Here is a 12,542-nt window from a genome sequence, read left to right as displayed (position 1 = left end):
TAATTTTCTGTTGTCAGGTGTCCTGTACTTATACCCCTAAAGTCTTTGTTCTCTTGGTGCATGTGGGACCTGAGCCCGGTCTGAACCAGTTCTGGGTGGATCCTGAGCACTTTGTTTTACTGGCTGCATCTTTCCTTTCAGAGTGAGGGGCAGGGTCCTCAGCCGCCCAGCAGGGGGGTGGAGCCAGCATTGTGGAAGGCAGGCACAGCCCTATTCAGCCCAGGTGCTAACTCCTCCCACCACTCCAGTTGCAACTGCAGTCATTCAGCCTAGTGCTGACTCATCCATCCTGCTGGGGAATTCCCCAGCCCCTGTCACTCACAAACCAGACAGTCAATACACAAACAGGCCCAGGCACACAGAAGGGTTAGACAAGAGAACAGCAACTTTCTAAAAGTGCTTTTCTCAAACCCAGGATTTAAAAACAACCTTTCCTAAAAGATGTGTTATTAAATTCTGAGTTCAGGGATACTAGATACTTATGTCCTATCTTGTTCCTATGGGAAGAAATGCTGTTAACCACTGTAGCCAGCATCCCCCATGTTAATCTATGGAGCAAGATAGCCTTACAATAGTGAAAAACGAAAATGGCTGTAAGTCACTACCAGAACATGTTACCTGCACCAGTACATGCTCTACCTTTCACATACACGGCACCCTGCCCAGGGGGGTACCTTGGGCCTTCCATAGGGGTGGCTGATGTGCACAAAAAGGGAAGGGTTAGGCATGGTCAGTGGGTACACTGGCCAGGAGGACATGGCAGTTCTAAACTGCCCATAGGCACTGCAGTGGCAGGCCTGAGACACCATTTTAGAGCTACTCCTGTGGGTGGCACAATCAGTGCTGCAGGCCCACCAGTAGCATTTGTCATCACCAGCCCTGGCACACCCAGTGCACTTTACTAGGGACTTCATGGTTACACAAATATGCCAAACATGTATATTCAAACAGAATAACAATTTAAACAGAGAGCATATGCACTTTAGCACTGATCAGCAGTGGTAAAGTGCGCAGAGTCCTATTGCCAACAGCCACGGGTCAGGAAAAATAAGGGAGGAAGAAGCAAAAAGTTTGAGGATGACCCTGCAAGAAGGGCCAGTTCCACACAATTACAATAGTCTACCCTGGACATGACTAGCATGCTCACGAGAGTCCTGCTGGCACTGGATGGAAGGTAGGGTAGAAGTTTGTTTATCATTTTGATGGTGTAAAAGGCAGAGGAGATGACGGTGTTGGAGTGTTGCAGAAGTGATAACTTGTCATTGAAGATGACACCTACATTTCTGACTTTTGTTACGGGGGATGGAGGTGGGCCTAACTCTGCTGGCCACCAGGATGGAGACTAGCTGGGGGAGAAGTTGCCAAAGATCATCACCTCAGTTTTTTCGGAATTTAGTTTAAGGCAATTGTTTGCCATCCATGTGCTTATTGCGAGCATTCCATTTTGGAAGTTTGCCACAACTTTATCTCCGTCATTGTAGGTCTCTAGTATCAGCTGTGTGTCATATGTGGTGAAGGATGATTTGAAGTCGCCTAGCGTAACTAGTTGGGTGCGGTTGGAGAGGAGGCAGGATAGGAAGGCCTTGGCTTTGTTTTTTATACCTATGGCAGAGACACAGTCGACTAGCGTTGAATGATCGCCCATCTCAACTGCTGCTGGGAGCTCCAGCAGCACCAGAGCTGCGGCTCCTCCTTGGTCGAGTATCATCCTGATTTCGTCGGAGGCCTTGATGAGGGCTGCTTCGGTGCTGTGGCCCTTCCTGAAGCCGAATTGGGTGTCATCTAGGAGGTTGTTTTCATTGATAAAGTGGGGCAACTGAGTTTTTATCACTTTTTCGAAGAGCTTAGCGGGGAAAGGGAGGCAGGGGATTGGTCTGTAATTATTGGTCTCTGTGGGGTCGAGGTTGTGTTTCTTTAGTAGCGGTTTGATGACAGTTTTTTTCCAGATGGATGGGTATGTTCCTGTGGTGACAAATCTAATAGAAAGGTATCCACTAAATTAATTTAAGCTCCAAGAGGAAGGGGGAAAATGACAGAAAATATATGTGAAGGACCTCTTGCAGAACCTATATTTCTTTTGATCATAGCCATAGGCTTAAATATTGCCCCAAGAAAGTCACATGTTTCTTCCTCGAAAAACAAATTTTCTTTAGAGATAAAAAATTATGTAAAAAACATAATTTTTTTATTTTTCATATTTTGTTTTTACAAAAAGTGAGATTTCATTTGAAAAAAGTGCTAAGTACAAAATCACAAATTTAGATCTTGCACTTAATTCAACAAGATTAAACAAAATATACACAAATTAGAACAGACAAAATTGCCATTAAAAATCACTTCTCTGCCCCAACAGCATCATACATACCAGCAAACACACTCCATAACATACCAGTCATTAACTCTAACACACAGCATGTGATAAAAATTATATATAAAAATACTGACAAGTGGAAACCGACAAAGTATATAGGCAAGAAAGTCGTTTCATTTGTCACATTATAACAGAGAACGTCATTTCATTGTTAAATGTGTACATCATACATGTTTCATTTCTTATTGATATATTTTCACTAGTCGGATTCCAAAAGGTCAAAGGCCGACGTACGTTTCGGTGGCAAACACATTTTTTAAACCACCTTCATCAGGACCATTGATTCAATTATACAAACATTTGTATAAAAGTACAAGGGAGCAGAGGTATCTGGCGGATCCTAAGTCCGATCATGAAGCAGAGGCTTCTTACCAACCAATGGGCCAACTAGAAAGAACTCATCTGCTTAGGGTCTCATGAGAGAGTAGTATAAAAATGGGACCTTTTTAATTTGTAGAAATGTATCCCCTCAGTCATTCCTTCATAAACGGAATGTTCCCAGAAATCGTTCCTTTAAATGCATATGCGATCTATCCTGCATACTAGATCAAATCCAAGTAGCATCCAGTCTACATCTTTGTGGCGTGACGGTGGAAAAACTACGTTTCATCGGTCGGCGTCCATGATGTGAGATGTGGTGAACATTGAGTTGCAGATATTGGCTAATATGGGGGCAATGATGTTGGGTATCAATTTTAATATGGTTGGGGTGCATGGATCGTTGGGAGATCCAGATTTGATGGAGGAGATATGGTCGATGATCTGGTCTGGCATGACTTGGGGTAATTCCAGGAGGGTTGGGAAGGTGTTATCCTTAGTGAGGCAGGGTTCAGTGGGATTGTGTGGATTAATGTCATCGGTGGAAACAATGATCTGGTTATTGGTTGAGGAGTGGGCAGAGAAGTTAGTATAGATCTTGCTAACTTTTTCTTGAAAGAATGTGGCAAGGGAGTCACAGAGTGTTTGCGTGGGAGTTGTGGAAGGGTTGGGCTTTGGTCCTGACAATCTAGTTACGACCTGGAACAGCTGTTTGGCTGAGTCTTGTGCTGTTGATTTGGTTGAGGTAGTATTTGCTTTTTTCTGTGATTATGAGATGTTTATATTTAGTGAGTGGTACCTAATAGCATGTTTTCTCAGTTTGTTCTTAGTTCCGACGCCACTGACTTTCTGCATTTTTGTTTTTCGAGTGTAAGTGCCTCTGAGAACCATGGGACTGATGGTGTTTTTCTGTTTTTAGAAGTATTTTTTAGTGGGACCAAGGTTTTGAAGGCTGGGAGGAGCCATTGGGTGTATTGCGTGGCTGCTAATTCAGGTTCGTACGGTGGGCTTTGCTGAGTGGACAGCAGGTGTGACTTAAGAGCAAGAGGGGAGACACTTCCCCAAGCCTTGAATTGTTTGGGGGGGAAGAAGGATTGCGTGATTGGAGGTGTAATTTTTTATGTGAATAACGAAGAGGACAGCACTGTGGTCCGTCCAAGGGAGGGGGAGGATGTTTCCTAGAGTGATTTGCTTATTGTTAGTGAATAGTCCGTCCAAAGTGTGACCGGCCGAGTGGGTGGGTTTTGTTACTAGTTGGATGAGTCCTGTTCACTCCCTATTAAAAGTCAAATTCTCTCATGGATCAGTTATAGCTCTGTGCACTTAAACCATTAAAGCTTAGGTGCCCCATCTAATTCTTCTCATACAGCCCTTTCCGGTTGGCAAATTGATTTATTTAAGGGATCTTCTCATATCTGTGTCATTGTCTTCCCATAAGCTATAGTGGTACATTGTCTCTATGCGACACATGTATCACTCCTTCACCCACAAGTGTTTTCTCCTCTGCTATACTTGCCTCCATCCCCACCACTTGCTGTCTGTGACCAGACCACCAACATTGTTGATTAACTCAGCCATTTAGCATTTGATGCTCCTCTCATCAGCACTCTTAGAGACTGGCTATGGTTTTGTCATAACTTTTATTTGTCTGCACAGGATTATGACTTCTCTTTCAATTGTGGTGTACATCTCTTCTCTTGCTAATACTATGTAAAAATGAGCTACTTACAAAAACTACAGTCCCCCTTGTCAATCATTAACTTAAAATATTTCTAACAAAATCACAAATGGAGTTTCGTGAATTTCACAAATATCCTGGTTAAAAGTAGCATATAATCTGGACTCTAGTTTGTGGATTACCCTCACTCTAGTTTATGGCAAATATTCATTTGACTGAGTCTACTCTAAACCATGCAACTGCAGACAACCACCATCTTTTCAATAAGCTTACCTGCCCCCAGAAGGAGCTCAGAAAGCGGAAATCCTCATTAAATGACTTGAGCAGAGATAGAAACTTCTGGTCTTCATAGTCAAACCGGTTACCAAAAACCACTGAGCAGATGACATTTGACACAGCTTTGCTGAAGAAAAACGTGGGGTCAAAAGCCAACTCTGTACATGGAAAAAATAAAGAGAAAGAGGTGGTGTTAGACTACAAGCTGAAATTGTTGAAATTGTCTTTGCTTTCATCGTCTCACAATGTACGAAAATGCAGAGTAATGTTCTCTCTTACATTGGCCTGTTACTAATTCCAAAGGTTGCACTTCCATTGCAAACTAAGGTGTAATGAGTGTGCTCAGGGATGTGAAGAGGAATTTCTCTCAGACATGCATAAACGTAAGGTTTTTTTTCAGGAATTGGTGGTGTGGGAACTCTGCAAAAAAATAGAGGAGTCCCTGCTCCATTATCCCACTGTTACCAGCAACATTAAAAGTTAGGGAAACTAGTTGTTTCAGATGGTTTAACCTCAGCTGGCTCTTCTGTTGAGACATATGACCCAGCGACGTATCCACAACACAGAAGTAGGGTCTATGACTAACAAGACCCGCATTATTTACTTCCTGCCAGGGACCACCATGTGACGCTGTAAAGAAAATTCCCCACACGTCAAATGTATTGATTTCTCCTGTTTGAGAAACAAACCTCTTTTTAGAAATGATTCCATAACAAGACATTATGGGTCTGACTTAACGGATTTCCACATGGACAGCCTCAAATATAATAGAAAATCTTGAAAAATAAAAAGAAAATCCTTGAAATATTAAATAAATAAGTGTGCAACACTTGTAGATCCTGAAGCAGAGAAACATATTAAAGTTAAATATATGAACCAACAAGAACGTTATGTGTGCTCCTTTGGGTTCAATTTCATGACCATCCCGTATTTCCGGTAATTTACTTAGGTCTTCACAAAACACATAAGGCCTTTTTCATGAAGAACCCAGAATTCTAAGCTAAGCGCCAGGATGCCCGCCGGGTGACAGACATGCGCTATATAAGAATACCTATACAATACATACAATACAATACAATACAATTAAGTTGAGGATACCAGTGCCAAAATGACCAATTCCAGTACCTAAATCCAGCTATTCCTAGTTGTTATTCAACCTAAAATGGGGGGGGGGGGAGTGGGAACGACAATAAAGATACGGTTTTACCAGGTCAAAAAAGTACATGCATGTCCCGATTTGTGGCCAAATCACCACCCTTTTCTGATTCTATTTGCCATCTGCTGTTATGCTGGGTGCTAAAACAATAGGCACCTCAGTAATATCCAGATCCGTATTACCCCGAAATACTGTTTAAGGTCATTCATAATGAGCTCTTTAAAGTCTGCTTGCATTGATGCAACTGATGTGCTATTAATGTTTCTTACAGGTACTGAGTCCATCAACATTGTAAATAATACATTTACAAACCATTAGCATGGAATGTATTGGACTGTAAAACTGTCACTGACCATCTTTCTTGTTAGTTAAACTCGATTTAAAGGACTGCAGGAATGGCAATTCCACATCAATTCCTTCATCCCCACTCTCCAAACAGAAATGAAGCACTGTGGTGCCCATCAGATGGTCTCCTATTCAGTAGCACACCAACACAGCTGTTCACCCCTTAAACCATTCCAAAGCCTATCACTTTCTTAAAACTCTAACCTTAAGGTTGCTGCAATGCTCACAATGACCTCTATGTTTTGCATACTAATTTATAGAATTTCTAGACTGGTGAGTCAAATTGGAGCCATTGATCGATATATATTGTGTTGTGTTGCAATTGCACTTATATAGCGCTTACTACCTCTGATGAGGCGTCAAAGTGCATTTTCGGCGAGTATCATGCTACTCCGGATTCTATAAAGGATTAGTAGTGAACTAGGATAGTGAAATATTAAATTAATTTGAGCGTTGGATATGTTAGTCTGTTATTTGGATTGAAAAGTATAATGGAGGGATAGAAGAGGAAAAAGATTTGAATTTATATAGCGTTTGCTAACCCTGAAGAGGCGTCTCTTTCGGTGAGTAGCGCTCTACTCCGGAACCCATAAAGGATTAGTGGTGAATTAGTATAGTGAAATATACTTACTAAAGATGCACTTACAGGCATGTTTTTCCGATTTGCACATTGCAGCCGAACAAGGGACACAGGACGGTTTGGCATGGGACTGCTCTATTGCTTTGTAATCCAAGCCAGCGTGCCGGTAAGGAGAAATGGGGCATTATGGGACTTGTACCTAGAGGGGCTAAAACTCCTATCAACAACCTTAATAATACACGCTGGCAATGCTAGTGTCTACAACAGTCCTTTGTTGATTACTATAGTTCATCAACCAATGAGAGTAAGCTCATGGACAAACAAATCTGTCAAACAAATCATTTACAAAAAAAGCCAACATTGAGAAAGACACTGCTTGTCGAAACGCATCTGTTGGTCAGTAAAATTGGATTCCTGAAAACATGTTGAGTGCCTGAGTGCCTTGTAGTTCTTTGTGAACTATTGACTAGCATATATATATATATATATATATATATATATATATATATATATATATATATATATATATATATATATCCAAACACAAAAGAGCACCCATTTGAGAGAGGCCACAGGAACGTAGTGCAGCGGTTTATTGGCAACAGCTAGGGCATACAGAAGAGCAGGTAAGTTCGAGCTCCAGTCTTTGACTTGGCCAGACGCGTTTCGAGAATCTTGGTTCTCTTTCTCAATGGCAAACAAAGTCCCGCAATCACCATCTTGCTCATTAGATTCCAGTTATATTCCTGGGACCGCCCATGTGGGCGGAGCCAAAACATTCGGCATTCTGGTCCCAGTAGTATGTTACTCAAGTGAGCGCAATCAAGTGCAGTGCAGTCATTAACAAAATTAATACCCAAGTGGGTTGCCGAACAACCAGCCTTCATCTGCTGTCCATTAATTAGCTGCGGCCCGCTCGTTGCTCCCGATGTAAAGATGACGCCTCACTGGCTACATCACGGGCCCGCTTGGCGGTGGGCCCCTCTCGCGACCGGGCACGGCCGCTTTTATATCCAAACACAAAAGAGCACCCATTTGAGAGAGGCCACAGGAACGTAGTGCAGCGGTTTATTGGCAACAGCTAGGGCATACAGAAGAGCAGGTAAGTTCGAGCTCCAGTCTTTGACTTGGCCAGACGCGTTTCGAGAATCTTGGTTCTCTTTCTCAATGGCAAACAAAGTCCCGCAATCACCATCTTGCTCATTAGATTCCAGTTATATTCCTGGGACCGCCCATGTGGGCGGAGCCAAAACATTCGGCATTCTGGTCCCAGTAGTATGTTACTCAAGTGAGCGCAATCAAGTGCAGTGCAGTCATTAACAAAATTAATACCCAAGTGGGTTGCCGAACAACCAGCCTTCATCTGCTGTCCATTAATTAGCTGCGGCCCGCTCGTTGCTCCCGATGTAAAGATGACGCCTCACTGGCTACATCACGGGCCCGCTTGGCGGTGGGCCCCTCTCGCGACCGGGCACGGCCGCTTTTATATCCAAACACAAAAGAGCACCCATTTGAGAGAGGCCACAGGAACGTAGTGCAGCGGTTTATTGGCAACAGCTAGGGCATACAGAAGAGCAGGTAAGTTCGAGCTCCAGTCTTTGACTTGGCCAGACGCGTTTCGAAAATCTTGGTTCTCTTTCTCAATGGCAAACAAAGTCCCGCAATCACCATCTTGCTCATTAGATTCCAGTTATATTCCTGGGACCGCCCATGTGGGCGGAGCCAAAACATTCGGCATTCTGGTCCCAGTAGTATGTTACTCAAGTGAGCGCAATCAAGTGCAGTGCAGTCATTAACAAAATTAATACCCAAGTGGGTTGCCGAACAACCAGCCTTCATCTGCTGTCCATTAATTAGCTGCGGCCCGCTCGTTGCTCCCGATGTAAAGATGACGCCTCACTGGCTACATCACGGGCCCGCTTGGCGGTGGGCCCCTCTCGCGACCGGGCACGGCCGCTTTTATATCCAAACACAAAAGAGCACCCATTTGAGAGAGGCCACAAGAACGTAGTGCAGCGGTTTATTGGCAACAGCTAGGGCATACAGAAGAGCAGGTAAGTTCGAGCTCCAGTCTTTGACTTGGCCAGACGCGTTTCGAGAATCTTGGTTCTCTTTCTCAATGGCAAACAAAGTCCCGCAATCACCATCTTGCTCATTAGATTCCAGTTATATTCCTGGGACCGCCCATGTGGGCGGAGCCAAAACATTCGGCATTCTGGTCCCAGTAGTATGTTACTCAAGTGAGCGCAATCAAGTGCAGTGCAGTCATTAACAAAATTAATACCCAAGTGGGTTGCCGAACAACCAGCCTTCATCTGCTGTCCATTAATTAGCTGCGGCCCGCGCGTTGCTCCCGATGTAAAGATGACGCCTCACTGGCTACATCACGGGCCCGCTTGGCGGTGGGCCCCTCTCGCGACCGGGCACGGCCGCTTTTATATCCAAACACAAAAGAGCACCCATTTGAGAGAGGCCACAGGAACGTAGTGCAGCGGTTTATTGGCAACAGCTAGGGCATACAGAAGAGCAGGTAAGTTCGAGCTCCAGTCTTTGACTTGGCCAGACGCGTTTCGAGAATCTTGGTTCTCTTTCTCAATGGCAAACAAAGTCCCGCAATCACCATCTTGCTCATTAGATTCCAGTTATATTCCTGGGACCGCCCATGTGGGCGGAGCCAAAACATTCGGCATTCTGGTCCCAGTAGTATGTTACTCAAGTGAGCGCAATCAAGTGCAGTGCAGTCATTAACAAAATTAATACCCAAGTGGGTTGCCGAACAACCAGCCTTCATCTGCTGTCCATTAATTAGCTGCGGCCCGCTCGTTGCTCCCGATGTAAAGATGACGCCTCACTGGCTACATCACGGGCCCGCTTGGCGGTGGGCCCCTCTCGCGACCGGGCACGGCCGCTTTTATATCCAAACACAAAAGAGCACCCATTTGAGAGAGGCCACAGGAACGTAGTGCAGCGGTTTATTGGCAACAGCTAGGGCATACAGAAGAGCAGGTAAGTTCGAGCTCCAGTCTTTGACTTGGCCAGACGCGTTTCGAGAATCTTGGTTCTCTTTCTCAATGGCAAACAAAGTCCCGCAATCACCATCTTGCTCATTAGATTCCAGTTATATTCCTGGGACCGCCCATGTGGGCGGAGCCAAAACATTCGGCATTCTGGTCCCAGTAGTATGTTACTCAAGTGAGCGCAATCAAGTGCAGTGCAGTCATTAACAAAATTAATACCCAAGTGGGTTGCCGAACAACCAGCCTTCATCTGCTGTCCATTAATTAGCTGCGGCCCGCTCGTTGCTCCCGATGTAAAGATGACGCCTCACTGGCTACATCACGGGCCCGCTTGGCGGTGGGCCCCTCTCGCGACCGGGCACGGCCGCTTTTATATCCAAACACAAAAGAGCACCCATTTGAGAGAGGCCACAGGAACGTAGTGCAGCGGTTTATTGGCAACAGCTAGGGCATACAGAAGAGCAGGTAAGTTCGAGCTCCAGTCTTTGACTTGGCCAGACGCGTTTCGAGAATCTTGGTTCTCTTTCTCAATGGCAAACAAAGTCCCGCAATCACCATCTTGCTCATTAGATTCCAGTTATATTCCTGGGACCGCCCATGTGGGCGGAGCCAAAACATTCGGCATTCTGGTCCCAGTAGTATGTTACTCAAGTGAGCGCAATCAAGTGCAGTGCAGTCATTAACAAAATTAATACCCAAGTGGGTTGCCGAACAACCAGCCTTCATCTGCTGTCCATTAATTAGCTGCGGCCCGCTCGTTGCTCCCGATGTAAAGATGACGCCTCACTGGCTACATCACGGGCCCGCTTGGCGGTGGGCCCCTCTCGCGACCGGGCACGGCCGCTTTTATATCCAAACACAAAAGAGCACCCATTTGAGAGAGGCCACAGGAACGTAGTGCAGCGGTTTATTGGCAACAGCTAGGGCATACAGAAGAGCAGGTAAGTTCGAGCTCCAGTCTTTGACTTGGCCAGACGCGTTTCGAGAATCTTGGTTCTCTTTCTCAATGGCAAACAAAGTCCCGCAATCACCATCTTGCTCATTAGATTCCAGTTATATTCCTGGGACCGCCCATGTGGGCGGAGCCAAAACATTCGGCATTCTGGTCCCAGTAGTATGTTACTCAAGTGAGCGCAATCAAGTGCAGTGCAGTCATTAACAAAATTAATACCCAAGTGGGTTGCCGAACAACCAGCCTTCATCTGCTGTCCATTAATTAGCTGCGGCCCGCTCGTTGCTCCCGATGTAAAGATGACGCCTCACTGGCTACATCACGGGCCCGCTTGGCGGTGGGCCCCTCTCGCGACCGGGCACGGCCGCTTTTATATCCAAACACAAAAGAGCACCCATTTGAGAGAGGCCACAGGAACGTAGTGCAGCGGTTTATTGGCAACAGCTAGGGCATACAGAAGAGCAGGTAAGTTCGAGCTCCAGTCTTTGACTTGGCCAGACGCGTTTCGAGAATCTTGGTTCTCTTTCTCAATGGCAAACAAAGTCCCGCAATCACCATCTTGCTCATTAGATTCCAGTTATATTCCTGGGACCGCCCATGTGGGCGGAGCCAAAACATTCGGCATTCTGGTCCCAGTAGTATGTTACTCAAGTGAGCGCAATCAAGTGCAGTGCAGTCATTAACAAAATTAATACCCAAGTGGGTTGCCGAACAACCAGCCTTCATCTGCTGTCCATTAATTAGCTGCGGCCCGCTCATTGCTCCCGATGTAAAGATGACGCCTCACTGGCTACATCACGGGCCCGCTTGGCGGTGGGCCCCTCTCGCGACCGGGCACGGCCGCTTTTATATCCAAACACAAAAGAGCACCCATTTGAGAGAGGCCACAGGAACGTAGTGCAGCGGTTTATTGGCAACAGCTAGGGCATACAGAAGAGCAGGTAAGTTCGAGCTCCAGTCTTTGACTTGGCCAGACGCGTTTCGAGAATCTTGGTTCTCTTTCTCAATGGCAAACAAAGTCCCGCAATCACCATCTTGCTCATTAGATTCCAGTTATATTCCTGGGACCGCCCATGTGGGCGGAGCCAAAACATTCGGCATTCTGGTCCCAGTAGTATGTTACTCAAGTGAGCGCAATCAAGTGCAGTGCAGTCATTAACAAAATTAATACCCAAGTGGGTTGCCGAACAACCAGCCTTCATCTGCTGTCCATTAATTAGCTGCGGCCCGCTCGTTGCTCCCGATGTAAAGATGACGCCTCACTGGCTACATCACGGGCCCGCTTGGCGGTGGGCCCCTCTCGCGACCGGGCACGGCCGCTTTTATATCCAAACACAAAAGAGCACCCATTTGAGAGAGGCCACAGGAACGTAGTGCAGCGGTTTATTGGCAACAGCTAGGGCATACAGAAGAGCAGGTAAGTTCGAGCTCCAGTCTTTGACTTGGCCAGACGCGTTTCGAGAATCTTGGTTCTCTTTCTCAATGGCAAACAAAGTCCCGCAATCACCATCTTGCTCATTAGATTCCAGTTATATTCCTGGGACCGCCCATGTGGGCGGAGCCAAAACATTCGGCATTCTGGTCCCAGTAGTATGTTACTCAAGTGAGCGCAATCAAGTGCAGTGCAGTCATTAACAAAATTAATACCCAAGTGGGTTGCCGAACAACCAGCCTTCATCTGCTGTCCATTAATTAGCTGCGGCCCGCTCGTTGCTCCCGATGTAAAGATGACGCCTCACTGGCTACATCACGGGCCCGCTTGGCGGTGGGCCCCTCTCGCGACCGGGCACGGCCGCTTTTATATCCAAACACAAAAGAGCACCCATTTGAGAGAGGCCACAGGAACGTA

At 45.8% G+C, this 12,542-nt stretch overlaps 1 protein-coding gene across 2 annotated transcripts in view; it reads right to left on the bottom strand.

Annotated features, from left to right (window-relative positions):
- LOC144781695 (cytochrome P450 2F2-like) overlaps positions 1-12,542 on the bottom strand; it is a 599,280-nt gene that overhangs the window by 248,738 nt on the left and 338,000 nt on the right. For both annotated transcript variants that reach the window (XM_078660671.1, XM_078660672.1), the window contains exon 4: positions 4,641-4,801. In XM_078660671.1, coding sequence (XP_078516797.1) covers positions 4,641-4,801 — 161 coding nt within the window. The remainder of the gene's footprint in view (positions 1-4,640; positions 4,802-12,542) is intronic.

Source organism: Lissotriton helveticus, chromosome 9, assembly GCF_964261635.1.
Source record: "Lissotriton helveticus chromosome 9, aLisHel1.1, whole genome shotgun sequence".
NCBI classification, from domain to species: Eukaryota; Metazoa; Chordata; class Amphibia; order Caudata; family Salamandridae; genus Lissotriton; species Lissotriton helveticus.
This window is presented reverse-complemented; position numbering and strand designations above follow the sequence as displayed.